The sequence below is a fragment of the Sceloporus occidentalis genome, unplaced genomic scaffold, assembly GCF_023333645.1.
Source record: "Sceloporus occidentalis isolate IW3139 unplaced genomic scaffold, rSceOcc1.0.p SCAF_3, whole genome shotgun sequence".
Taxonomy (NCBI): Eukaryota; Metazoa; Chordata; class Lepidosauria; order Squamata; family Phrynosomatidae; genus Sceloporus; species Sceloporus occidentalis.
This window is the reverse complement of record NW_028316983.1, coordinates 213,940,351-213,952,701: the sequence shown is the minus strand read 5'-3', so window position 1 is coordinate 213,952,701 and position 12,351 is coordinate 213,940,351. Positions and strand designations below refer to the sequence as shown.

The window sequence follows — 12,351 nt, the reverse complement described above, 5'->3', positions numbered from 1 at the left end:
CAAAAAAGTTGTAGCATTTGGGTTTTGAAGACTTGAAGTAGACCAAATGCACAAAAGTTTATGCTACATCTTAATTTGCACAGTTAGTCCCAAAGGTGCTACAAGATCTCTGATAGTCTAGGAAGTAAATACTTATTAAAGTCATCCTACTGCAATGATCTGAACTTTTGAGAAAATCTAATAATCCATGATTTACAAAGGTCCAGTAGTTGTCATTTGTGTTTGAGGGCCAAAATAAATATGAAACCAAGAAATTTGTGATTGGGTCCCTCAACTTCATTTGTTGTTGTTATGGGTATCAGGTTGGCTTTGCCTTATGGTGATCCTATGAATGAAAGACCTCCAAGTGTTCTTGTCATCAGCAGCCCTGTTCAGATCTGGCAAACTCACAGCTATGGTTTCCTTGACCAAATTAATCCACTTGTAATGCATCCTTTTCCTGTTGCATTCCATTTTATCAAACAGTATTGTTCTTTTAATGAGTTATATCATATCATATCATGATGTAGCCAAAGTATGATAGCCTCAGTGTAATCAATTTGGTTTCTAGTAAGAGTTCAGGCTTGATTTGGAACATATCCAGAGAAGGATGACTAAAATGGTGAAGGGTCTTGAAACCATGCCCTATGAGGAACGTGTTAGGGAGCTGGGGATGTTTAGCCTGGAGAAGGTTGATAAGATAGCCCTGTTTAACTAATTGAAGGGATGTCATACTGAGGAGGGAGCAAGCTTGTTTTTGGCTGCTCCAGCAAACAGGACTGGGAACAATGGATGCAACCTCTAGGAAGAGATTCCACCTAAAAATTCCTGACAGTAAGGGCTGTTCGACAGTGGAACAAACTTCCTCATAGGCCTGTTACAGACAGCCAAAATAAAGCTGCTTCGAGTCACTTTGGAGGTATGGTGTTTCAATGATGCATGCGTCCTAAGAGTCTGGAAGCTTCACCAAAGCTGCACTCCAGTCCTTAGGACTGGAGCGTGGTTTGGTGCAGCCTTTGGACTCTTAGGACGCATGTATCATTGAAATACCATACCTCCAAAGTGACTCAAAGCAGCTTTATTTTGGCTGTCTGTAACAGGCCATTGTGTGGTGAAGTCTCCCTCCTTGGAGGTCTTTAAACAGAGACTGGATGGCCATCTGTCGGGGATGCTTTGATTGAGAGTTTCTGCATGGCAGGAGATTGGACTGGTTAGCCCTTGTGGTCTCTTCCAACTCTATGATTCTATGATCAAATGTGGAACTGCATCTGGCAGAATCCTTCAACATTGGCTGGCAAGGGCTGGTGACAGTTGCAGACCAACAATATCTGGAACACCACATTTGCCCACTTCTGTTTTATTGTGAGACTGTAATTAATTCTAACCTAGGAACATCCATTGGACTCATAATTCAGGTTGGATTACACATCCAGGTAGGATGATGAGCTGGTAGAGACATAGTAGCACAGTTTTCAATGCTCCTTGAAACTCAGAACACACCCTGAGAAAACAGCTCTGCAGGAATGGCAGATACATGTTTTCATTTATGTTTTCATGTTCTATTTGCAGGCATTTTTCACATAAAGGACTAGTCAAAAATAGCATTCACAACCTGCTATAATCTCTGTCTCTCTCTCATATATATATATATATATATATATATATATATATATGCTGGCAGAATGCAATAGTATTTCAGATTATGGATGCCATTTTTGAATATTCCTTTATGTGAATACACATACATATACACACACAGCGAGACTGGGAAATCTTTATAAACTTAATGGAATAAACATTTAAGACAGCATGCCAAGAAATACAATTTTCAGGGAATGCTGTGGTGACAGAAAATATATTTACAGTGGATCCTTGTTATACGCTGGGGTTTGGTTCCAAGATCCCCCGTGTATAACAAAATCCGTGTATGCTCAAGTCCCATTAAGTATAATGACATAGCAAAATGGTGTCCCTAATAAAAAATGGAACATCAAGGTAAATTTATACTTTTTTGGAACATTTTCAAACCGTGTATGCTTAAATCCGTGTATAAAAAATCCGTGTATAAGAAGGGCCGACTGTATTGCCTTATAATGTGGGTTTCTGGTTGCTGCTATGTGAAACAGAAGGCTGTTTGATCTGATCCAAGTCATCTTAAATATATTAAACATGAATACACTGCCACCTTCAGTTTGCTGCTGATACTTCGGTTTGAATTTTCTAAAAATCCAGAATGCTCATAATCCCTGAGAATTTTTAAATAATCAGAGTTCACACTCATGATTGCTTGTCCAAGGGTCAGTTGTTTTCAACCGTAGTGAACTGATTTAGATACAATCCAAAAGCCAGAAGCATCTTTTGACATTTTGGCAGTGTGCTATACAAGCCTACTCATGCTTACTTAGAGGTAGGCACCATTGCATTAAGTGCCTCCATGCTAAATATTCAAATTCTTACTCAGCACTAAGTGTCAGTGGTGCAGCTTATTCCCCATAGAAGGTATATGCTGCTCGTGCCTGTGAGGCTGCAACTACATTGTAGAAATAAATGCAGTTTGACACCACTTTCAATGTTATAGCACCATCCTATGGAACATGAGATTTGTAGTTTTGCAAGGTTTTAGCAAGTTTCTTCACGGGGGGGGGGGGGTTGCTGTTGCCATCCACTGAGGCTGAGAGAGTGTGACTTTCCCAGTGGTTTCTTCTACACTGTCGAAATAGTGCAGTTATGTAATAGTGCATTATAATCCTGATGATCAAATGTCCTCCTTTTCCAGGATATGGCCTACAATTCCCTTCTGTCCAGGAGGAATTTCCAAAATGTCCTCCATTTTGAGCATGAGTACAGAAGCTTGAATTTACACTGGCAGGAATCTTTTAGCTTTTATTTGGTGATGTCCTCCATTTTGCTTGAATGGCCTACACTTTGCAGTGAGGACAACTGGTAAACTTGATTCTAATGGCTTTCTCTGCCAAAGAGCACTGGTGCCTCAGCAGACTATAGAGCCCAGGAATCTGTAGGCTGCAGCCATGGGCTTTAAAGTGGTTTCAAACTGCATTATTTCTATAGTGACCTAGAACAAGTCATGCTCTCTTAGCCTCAGAGGATGGCAATGGCAAACCTGTTCTGAAGAAACTTGCCAAGAAAGCCCTATGAGAGGGTCTCCTTAGGGTCCTCATAAGAAAAGGAAAATTACTTAGTTGGGAGGCACAAATCCAGGGTGACTAACTGTCCTCCTTTTTCAGGATTTATCCTCGATTTCAACCTTCTGTCCAGGAGGAATTTCCAAAAGGTCCTCCATTTTGTTTGCGCATGACTACAGAAGCATGAATTTACATTGAGGTGCTTTTAACTTTCTACTGGGTCATGTCCTCCATTTTGAGATGCCTTGTTCTCCTTACAGGACAACACAACAACTCTGGTTCAAAACACACTGCAGAAATAATCCATTTTGAGGCCGGTTCAAGTCAACTGCCCTGGCTTAGTGCTAGGGTATCCTGGGAATTGTAGTTTATTGTGGCACCAGAGCCTTATCATAGAGAAGACTAAACTACAGTTCCCAGAATTCCATAGCACTGAGCCAGGGCAGTTGAAGTAATCTCAAACGGGATTATTTCTGCTGTGTTTTGGACCTGTGCTACAGAAATAATCCAGTTTGACGCCACTTTTAACTGCCACGGCTCAGTGCTATGGAATTCTGGGAACTGTAGTTTTGTGAGACACTCAGCCTTCCCTGTCAGTGAGGACTGCTCCCACAACAAACTAAAGTTCCCAGGATTCCCTAGCACTTAGCCAGGGCAGTTAAAGCGGTCTCAAACTGGATTATTTCTGCAGTGCGGATGCAGCCAAAGATGGAACCTAGAAACGAAGCATAACACCAAAGGCACTGCTGTGTCCAATGTAGACGAAAGATATGTAGAGAGAGCACCTTTGAGACTAAGGTGGCATCCACACTGGAGAAATAGCCCGGTTTGGCACCGCTTTAACCTATCAGGCTCAAGGCTATGGCATTCTGGGAGTTGGAGTTTGTTGTGGGGCCCAGAGCAGAGCTCATCTTTGAATTATAGCATTCAAAAGGGGGAAGGGGGAGAAGAACCTGGTAACCTAGGCAACCATCCCCCCTTCCCTATGGGCCAGGCAAGGAAGCCATTTCAGGCTCAGCTGGATGACGTAAAAGGCCCGCGCGGGGGGCGCATGTGCTCCAGTTTCAGAGGCTGATGAAAGGAAGGGAGATTCTGGAGCTGGACGGTGGGTATCACTCTCATAGGGGAATGCTTGCCTATAGAAAAACCATACATGCCCATACAGAATCATTGGGCAACTATTCCCCATGTTTCTCTATGGGCAAGTATTCCCCATTGATTTCCTATGGGCAAGTACTGCCATTTGTTTTAGTATTCTGATCAATGTTTGATCCAAGGCATGGGAAATCTTTTAACTGTTTCCATTTCCTCGTTGTCTGGGTTGAATTTGTGTAAATCCTGTGTGGCCATCATTTTCGTTTTCTTTAAGTTTAGCATTAGGATTGCCTTTGCACTTGCTTCCTTGACTTTCTTTAGTGATTGTTCCAAGTCTGTGATGCTTTCCACTTGTAATATGGTGTTGTCTGTATCTCTTAGGTAGTTGATATTCCTTGCTCCTGTCTTCACTCCATCTTCTGTGTCTAAGCCTGCTCTTCTTTTCATGCGTACAAGTTGAGCAGGTAGGGTGAAAGCATGCAGCCTTGCCTGACCCCATTGTTTTAATATGGGTACATTTTATTTGTCTTCTTAAATAGATGTGTCTTAACTGATGTTGTTTGTCTGTTAATTGTTGTTCCCCACCTCGATCCATGGGGAGAGTCGAGCAAGAAACAAATATAATTAGCCTTAGCATTAACAGAAGCGGGATCTGCATGCCCATTTTGCTAGTACAGTGGTGAGGAAGCAGGGCTCTTCCCACTTAGACCATTTGGCTTCTTATTTCTTGCAGGAGGTGCATCTCCACTGTATTATTTTATTCATTTACATCCCACCTTTTCCCCAATAATGGAACTCAGGGCGGTTAACAATGTTTTAAGACTAATACAGATTAACAACATTACAATGGTTAAATAAAAATATAAAATATAGGGCTCTTCCTGCTTTGACCAGCTCCATTTGGCTTCTCATCTCCCTCAGAGAGTGCATCTCCACATTGTTGTTGTTATTATTTTATTCATTTACATGCCATCTTTCTCCCAGAAAGAGAAGGAGGCTAATAACATTTAAAAAATAATACAGTTTAAAAACAAAAGTTAAATGAAAATATAGAACATAAGGGCTCTTCCCACCTAGACCAGCTCCATTTGGCTTCTCATCTCTCTCAGAGGGTGTATCTCCACTGTATTTTTATTATTATTCATTTATATCTTGCCTTTCTCCCAATAATTGGACTCAAGGCGGCTAATAACATTTAAAAAACAATACAAATAAAAAGCCAAATGTATAAAATATAGGGCTTTACACACCACTTTGAGTCCCGTTACTGAGAGAAAGGTGGGATATAAATTAATAATAATAATAATAATAATAATAATAATAATAGAAACAGTGTAAATGTACCCTCTGAGGGGGATGAGAAGCTAAATGGAGCTTCTCATCTCCCTCAAGAGGGTACATTTTATATATGCTTTATATAAAATACAAAAATATATTTTATATTTTCATTTAACAGTATTGGATTGTGGCCATTGTATTCTAACATTCGGACAAACTTGGCATCTCTGTTTAATACCCTGGTTTTGTGCATCTTTATTTGGGAGTGTGCCTCATTTACTTTATTGTAAGTAAATGAGTGTGTGTAAGACCTAAGATTGTAGTAGCCTTACTTGCAAAACAAAAACAAAAAGACTGGAGGAGCTTGTGAATATCATTACTTACTGTGTCAACAAAAGCATTATTACTGAATGTTTAAAAATGAACAAACAAAAAGATAAACCAAATAAATGTATTTTTATACAGTATTTTAAGCAATGGGCAAGAACAAGGCGAAAACTCAGAAGCAGAAGAATATATTCCATGTGGCCAACAGAAAAATAACAAAAGCTAAAAGTAAACCAAAGCCAGTAACAACCAGTTTGAAAAAGGTAAGTATTGTGGGAGATAACTACTGGTATTGTTATGAAATGGAGACTCAGCCATCTCTGTTCCTGTAGTGACAAACAACAGTGAAGTTTACCGTATTGTTATGCATCCAGCTACAAGAACAGAACTGTACTGTTTTCTGAAATTCCTTTCTTCTCTCTCTACTGGTTGGTAAATAGCCTTGTTGTGTATAGGGGGCAACTACACAAGGCAGCACCTAAAAGATGGTTGTTCAGGCGGTGAGGAAGATGTGCTGTAGTATTGCCTAACAGAACTTGTTGGAACCTCTTCCTTATCCAGGATCTTGCTACAATTAAAACTGTGACCCCTAACTGTAATAAAAACAGTGCTGTGGCACCTTAAAAAATAGCAAATTCACAAATGCTACTGATATAGTAAATCATTAATCATAATAATAATAATAATAATAATAATAATATGTTTTATTTATAGACCGCTATTCCGCGATGATCATAGCGGTGTACAGTAAAATCGTAAAACAATGCAAAATACAGTTAAAGGAGGGAGTAGTCTCATCCTTCAGGCAGTCCAAGATGTTGCTGGTCTGCCTGATGGCTCCCTCTGAGGCCGAGATGACAGTTGAGGAGGGAGGGGCCTCTTCCTTCAGGCAGTCCAAGATGTTGCTGGGTCTGCTTGATGGCTCCCTCTGAGGCCAAGATGACAGTTGAGGAGGGAGGGGCCTCTTCCTTCAGGCAGTCCAAGATGTTGCTGGGTCTGCCTGATGGCTCCCTCTGAGGCCAAGATGACAGTTGAGGAGGGAGGGGCCTCTTCCTTCAGGCAGTCCTTGATGTTGCTGGGTCTGCCTGATCTCTCCCTCTGAGGCCGAGATGACAGTTGAGGAGGGAGGGGCCTCTTCCTTCAGGCAGTCCTTGATGTTGCTGGGTCTGCCTGATCTCTCCCTCTGAGGCCGAGATGACAGTTGAGGAGGGAGGGGCCTCTTCCTTCAGGCAGTCCAAGATGTTGCTGGGTCTGCCTGATGGCTCCCTCTGAGGCCAAGATGACAGTTGAGGAGGGAGGGGCCTCTTCCTTCAGGCAGTCCTTGATGTTGCTGGGTCTGCCTGATCTCTCCCTCTGAGGCCGAGATGACAGTTGAGGAGGGAGGGGCCTCTTCCTTCAGGCAGTCCTTGATGTTGCTGGGTCTGCCTGATCTCTCCCTCTGAGGCCGAGATGACAGTTGAGGAGGGAGGGGCCTCTTCCTTCAGGCAGTCCAAGATGTTGCTGGGTCTGCCTGATGGCTCCCTCTGAGGCCGAGATGACAGTTGAGGAGGGAGGGGCCTCTTCCTTCAGGCAGTCCCTGATGTTGCTGGGTCTGCCTGATCTCTCCCTCTGAGGCCGAGATGACAGTTGAGGAGGGAGGGGCCTCTTCCTTCAGGCAGTCCAAGATGTTGCTGGTCTGCCTGATGGCTCCCTCTGAGGCCGAGATGACAGTTGAGGAGGGAGGGGCCTCTTCCTTCAGGCAGTCCAAGATGTTGCTGGTCTGCCTGATGGCTCCCTCTGAGGCCGAGATGACAGTTGAGGAGGGAGGGGCCTCTTCCTTCAGGCAGTCCAAGATGTTGCTGGTCTGCCTGATGGCTCCCTCTGAGGCCGAGATGACAGTTGAGGAGGGAGGGGCCTCTTCCTTCAGGCAGTCCAAGATGTTGCTGGTCTGCCTGATGGCTCCCTCTGAGGCCGAGATGACAGTTGAGGAGGGAGGGGCCTCTTCCTTCAGGCAGTCCTTGATGTTGCTGGGTCTGCCTGATCTCTCCCTCTGAGGCCAAGATGACAGTTGAGGAGGGAGGGGCCTCTTCCTTCAGGCAGTCCAAGATGTTGCTAGGTCTGCCTGATCTCTCCCTCACATTTTAGGTTCACATTTAGGTTGCCACAGGACTTTGTTTTGCAGTCAATGAAATCTATAGAATGGGTATGACATTACATAAATTATAATATAGTTTGGATATTTGCACTTTGATATTAGGTGGTGTAACTAGGGTCCAAAACACACTGCAGAAATAGTCCAGTTTGAGACCGCTTTAACTCTCCTGGCTCAATGCTAGGGAATCCTGGGAATTGTAGTTTGTTGTGGCACCAGAGCTCTGACAGAAAAGGCTAAATGTCTCACAAAACTACAGTTCCTAGAATTCCCTAGCACTGAGCCAGGGCAGTTGAAGCAGTCTCAGAATGGATTATTTCTGCAGTGTGTTTTGGATCTAGGAGGGAATAAGAAGATTGAGTGACAGCTGTAGCATGTTGGAGGTATTTGCCTGAGGGTGGTGATGGGTGACGCGTGAGAATGAGAGGTGCTGTTGGAATGATGTGGTGAAAAGAAAGAATGGAACAAGTTTTGGAAGAATTAAGGTCCTCTACAGACTGGCATAAAGAGCTGGTGTGGGAGCATGGGGACCGATTGTCCTGACTCCATCCCTATGCTGCTCACCTGACTAGACGGCAGGTGGCATCACACTGCATCTTTGGTGTGTTTACAGGCACTACACCGAAGAAGTGAAGAACAGCTTCTGTGGCGGCGGCTAGGGTGCCCTTTGTATGGCACAAAAAGGAGCACTGCAGAAAGGCAAATTGGGTTGTGTCCCCAATCGAGTGAGGGAAGGACTGGCTGCAGCCTCTCCAGAGGGGTGGTCTGTTCAGCCCCTAATTCCCCAAAGGGATTAATAAAAAGCAAAGTTTTGACTTTACACCAGAATGAAAAGAGTGCTGTATGAGAAAAGGTCCTAATTATATTACGAAATAGTGTAGAACTTTGTTCTCAACTTGTGTTGAAGGCAAATCTAGTAAATGAAGTCCCCTTCTGCATGTTTACTAATGTGAATCTCTAACCAGAAAATGAGCCCCAAAAAGAGGCCATATTAAAATCCTTAATTTTTGCCCCAAACCTGCCTCAACTTATATGCGAGTCCAATTTATACATGACTATATACAGTAATTGTTTGTGATGTTTACTTGCTTTATTTTCTCCCTTCCTCAGACTTGCTCTTCTTTTGTGCTTCTGTAATTTATTGTCCAGCTGAGAGTACCCATGTATGCCTCTCAAAAATAATTGTAGGCTATGAAACCATTACTTGTTTTCATGAAATATGTTTCCTACTTTGTTTTTAGCACCTATTAATCCCAATGGCACAATTCAGCTTTATCATCTCTCTTGCGCAGCATAGAAGTGTAGTGTATATAATGGGTACTGGATGTAGAAATTTGCCATGTGTGGCAAAAAAACAAATTTACAGTGGATCTGCTCATAAATCTTTATAACTGGATAGGGATAATTGAAATTGATTCTCAAAACTGAATAAATTAGATATGTAAACAATTCTTCCTCAGCCTAAGAAACAAGCTTAGCTTTTCTTTAAATAATGCTTTTTGTTGTGACCAAGACATTTAATATATGATATTGCTTACCAAACCTTTAAAATGTATTAATATAATTTAATATGTAGGTTATATGATGCATATTTACAGTACTCCAGGCAAAAATGAAGGTCAACAGTTTGTGCATCAATTTTAAAAGATTTTATATTGAAGAAACACATGCAGCGTTCAGCATGAAACATCAGCCTCATTCCCTGTATTTTAGTATTCTTCCTTCAAAGTGATTGAAAAATATGGCTTATTTAATTTAGGTATTTATAGTTATTTTATGGTGGAAATATTATATTAGCATCTTGAAAAATAAAAGCCTCTGTATTCTCCCCCTTTCTCTGAAGATCAATATTGTGAATGAGGAGAAGGTTAACACAGCAAACAAAGTATTCACTGAAGTTCAGAAAGAAGTTAGACAATTGTCAAAGGCTATTCTGTCAGAGACTTCAAAGATGAATGAGGTAACAAAATTATGTTTCTTTATACATCACTCCCTTTGAACTGTGTCTTTAATTTTTAAATTGATATACCCAGAATTTTAAAGCATAAGGCATTCTTCCTATAATTTATTTAGATTAGTTAAGTTTGACAATAGAAAGGTAATAGTAAAGGGAGGTAAATTAACTAACCGCAAATTTTGTTGGAGGAAAAGGGAGGTTCTGATAGTATTGATAATAACTTCACCTTTGACTAGAAGGCTTCCTAGTTAAAAACTGCATTCCTACAAGCTGGATGTTGGCAAAGAGAGTATTCTAAATGTGAAGTTGAAGGCTTTCATGGCCAGCATCCATGGTTTTTTGTGGGTTTTTCGGGCTATGTAGCCATGTTCTAGAAGATTTTCTCCCTGACTTTTTGCCAGCATTTGTGGCTGGCATCTCCCTGAAGATGCCAGCCACAGATGCTGGCGAAATGTCAGAAAGAAAATCTTCTAGAACATGGCCACATAGCCCAAAACCCCCCCCAAAAAACACAGTATTCTAATGTTTCAGAATGGCAATTAAAACAAGTCAGAATAATAGTATTGCTCTCTCATATATATACACTCACGCACGCACGCACTCTCTCTCTCTCTCTCTCTCTATATATATATATATACACACACACACACACACACACACACACACACACACATACATACACAGTGTGCCCGCGTCATACGCGGGCACTCTATACGCAGCTTTTAGCATATGCTGAAAGCCACACAGGAACGCATGGGGAACAAGGAGTGGCACGTCCCATTGGGATTAATAAGGTGCAAGCCTGTGGCGTGCACCACTACACCACCGCATGCACAAGCCCCATTCACTTAAATGCTTTACACTTCATCCGTCTGAAATGTGTGTAGTAAGTGTATTCAGGAACAAGACTGTTTCACTGTGATACATACACTAGTTCATTCAACAGCAAAGATATTTAAATTTCTAGAATACTTAACTCTATGTTTTCCCCTTTCAGATTCCAAAGGCCCTGGAAGCTGAACCAGCTAATGTGGATGCTGCTGCTAACTTACTATCTCAGTTGTAGCACAAAATAATGTATCTTCAACAAAGTCACATATATGGTATATCAGCAAACAACAACTCTTTGTATATTTTTTATTTTAAAGATCTTGTTAATGTACAAGCATTGGCACTCCTTATTACAAAAAGTGTTTTCCTAAATCTAGGAACATGGAATGTCCAAGTGTAAAAAAGGAAAAAGAAACTTAAAGTGCTATTTAAAAAGGCACTCCACAAAAATGTTGGTTTTCACTGACGAAAATGGAGCAGTCTTTAATAAATGCCCTTCATTTTACAATTGGCAGTGGACATTTCAGACACAAATCCAATGTTTTAGAAAGAGTGTTCTCATGGGACCAGATTTGAATGAATGCAGCAACCTTTCTGAATTGGGATGTCTGGATATTATTATTAAAGCATAGATGGGAGAATTCAGAAACCTTGGAGATTTGTGGTCAGTAAAGTACAATACCGTATTGTACTGCAACTGTATTAAGATGCTGTAACAACTCAATGCCACCCCACCCTTTGTATTAAAAGGCCATGTTTGTTTTTCTAGGTGTACCATTTGTTCACAATAAGAGAAATATGTACACCCAGTGTTGAATTACAGAAGTTTTACATTAATTATTTTAAATACACTACTTGCATTATGAAATTAAGTGTACAATATTACATAGTTAGAGGTAGATGAGGCAATCTGGCTGCTTCAAATCTAATAGTTCAGTATCTGCACATCAAAGAGATCACAAACTCCTTCGTTATCATCCAGGTTGAAGTTGTAGTCATCTCCAGGAGTAGGAGAAAGCCTTAAGAGAGGAAAAACTGTAGAAAAAGAAATCTTAATTTAATACCTGTTCATGCATTTCATACTTGCTGGATTTACTCTATTTTTTTAACTTGAAATCCAGGATCCAGCAGCTGAAGCCAGATGCAGAAGTAATATACAGTATGCCCGCATCATACACGGGTGCATCTTACATGGCTTCCAGCATACACTGGAAGCCACGCCAGAAGAAGCAACGGTCCGCGTGCCGCCGCGTGCCACAAGCCCCATTCACTTGAATGGGGCTTGAGCATCCATGTTTTTTCCCTTACGTGTAGGGTCCGGAACGGATCCCCATGTAAGGGGAGGGTGGACTGTACTTAGAATTAAATGCAAAAGCCCAGAATTCATTCAAGCACATGTTAACACAAAAAATTAGTTTCTGGTACCAGAACTGCACTGAGTTCACAGCCTTTTTCGTTTATCACAATCTTTCATCATTTAAGCAAAAGGAAAATGTAGTATTGTTACAACTGCTAAGAAACTGGGAGCCAAAAACCCTTGTTGATTAGCTGAAGTGTGTGAAGTGAAGTGTGTGAAGAAGGTCTGGAAACTGTCTCCTAAGAGGAGCAGC

General features: G+C 41.5%; 2 protein-coding genes across 5 annotated transcripts in view; one reads left to right on the top strand and one right to left on the bottom strand.

Moving 5' to 3' along the window:
• LOC149317462 (ribosomal biogenesis factor-like) overlaps positions 1–12,351 on the top strand; it is a 20,243-nt gene that overhangs the window by 5,801 nt on the left and 2,091 nt on the right. Inside the window, exons 1-5 of one of the 4 annotated variants that reach the window (XM_089517563.1) lie at positions 3,259–3,321; positions 4,599–4,681; positions 5,961–6,085; positions 9,797–9,913; positions 10,908–11,013. In XM_089517563.1, coding sequence (XP_089373689.1) covers positions 5,972–6,085; positions 9,797–9,913; positions 10,908–10,976 — 300 coding nt within the window. In that variant the 5' untranslated portion in view covers positions 3,259–3,321; positions 4,599–4,681; positions 5,961–5,971 and the 3' untranslated portion in view covers positions 10,977–11,013. Of the gene's footprint in view, positions 1–3,258; positions 3,322–4,090; positions 4,228–4,598; positions 4,682–5,960; positions 6,086–9,796; positions 9,914–10,907; positions 11,014–12,351 lie in introns of those variants that run through there. The other 3 variants (XM_089517560.1, XM_089517561.1, XM_089517564.1) reach the window with 3 other exon arrangements.
• LOC149317461 (transcription factor E2F5-like) overlaps positions 11,032–12,351 on the bottom strand; it is a 16,457-nt gene continuing 15,137 nt past the window's right edge. Inside the window, exon 9 of the mRNA XM_089517545.1 lies at positions 11,032–11,776. Within this exon, the coding sequence (XP_089373671.1) occupies positions 11,667–11,776 (110 nt within the window). The 3' untranslated portion in view covers positions 11,032–11,666. The remainder of the gene's footprint in view (positions 11,777–12,351) is intronic.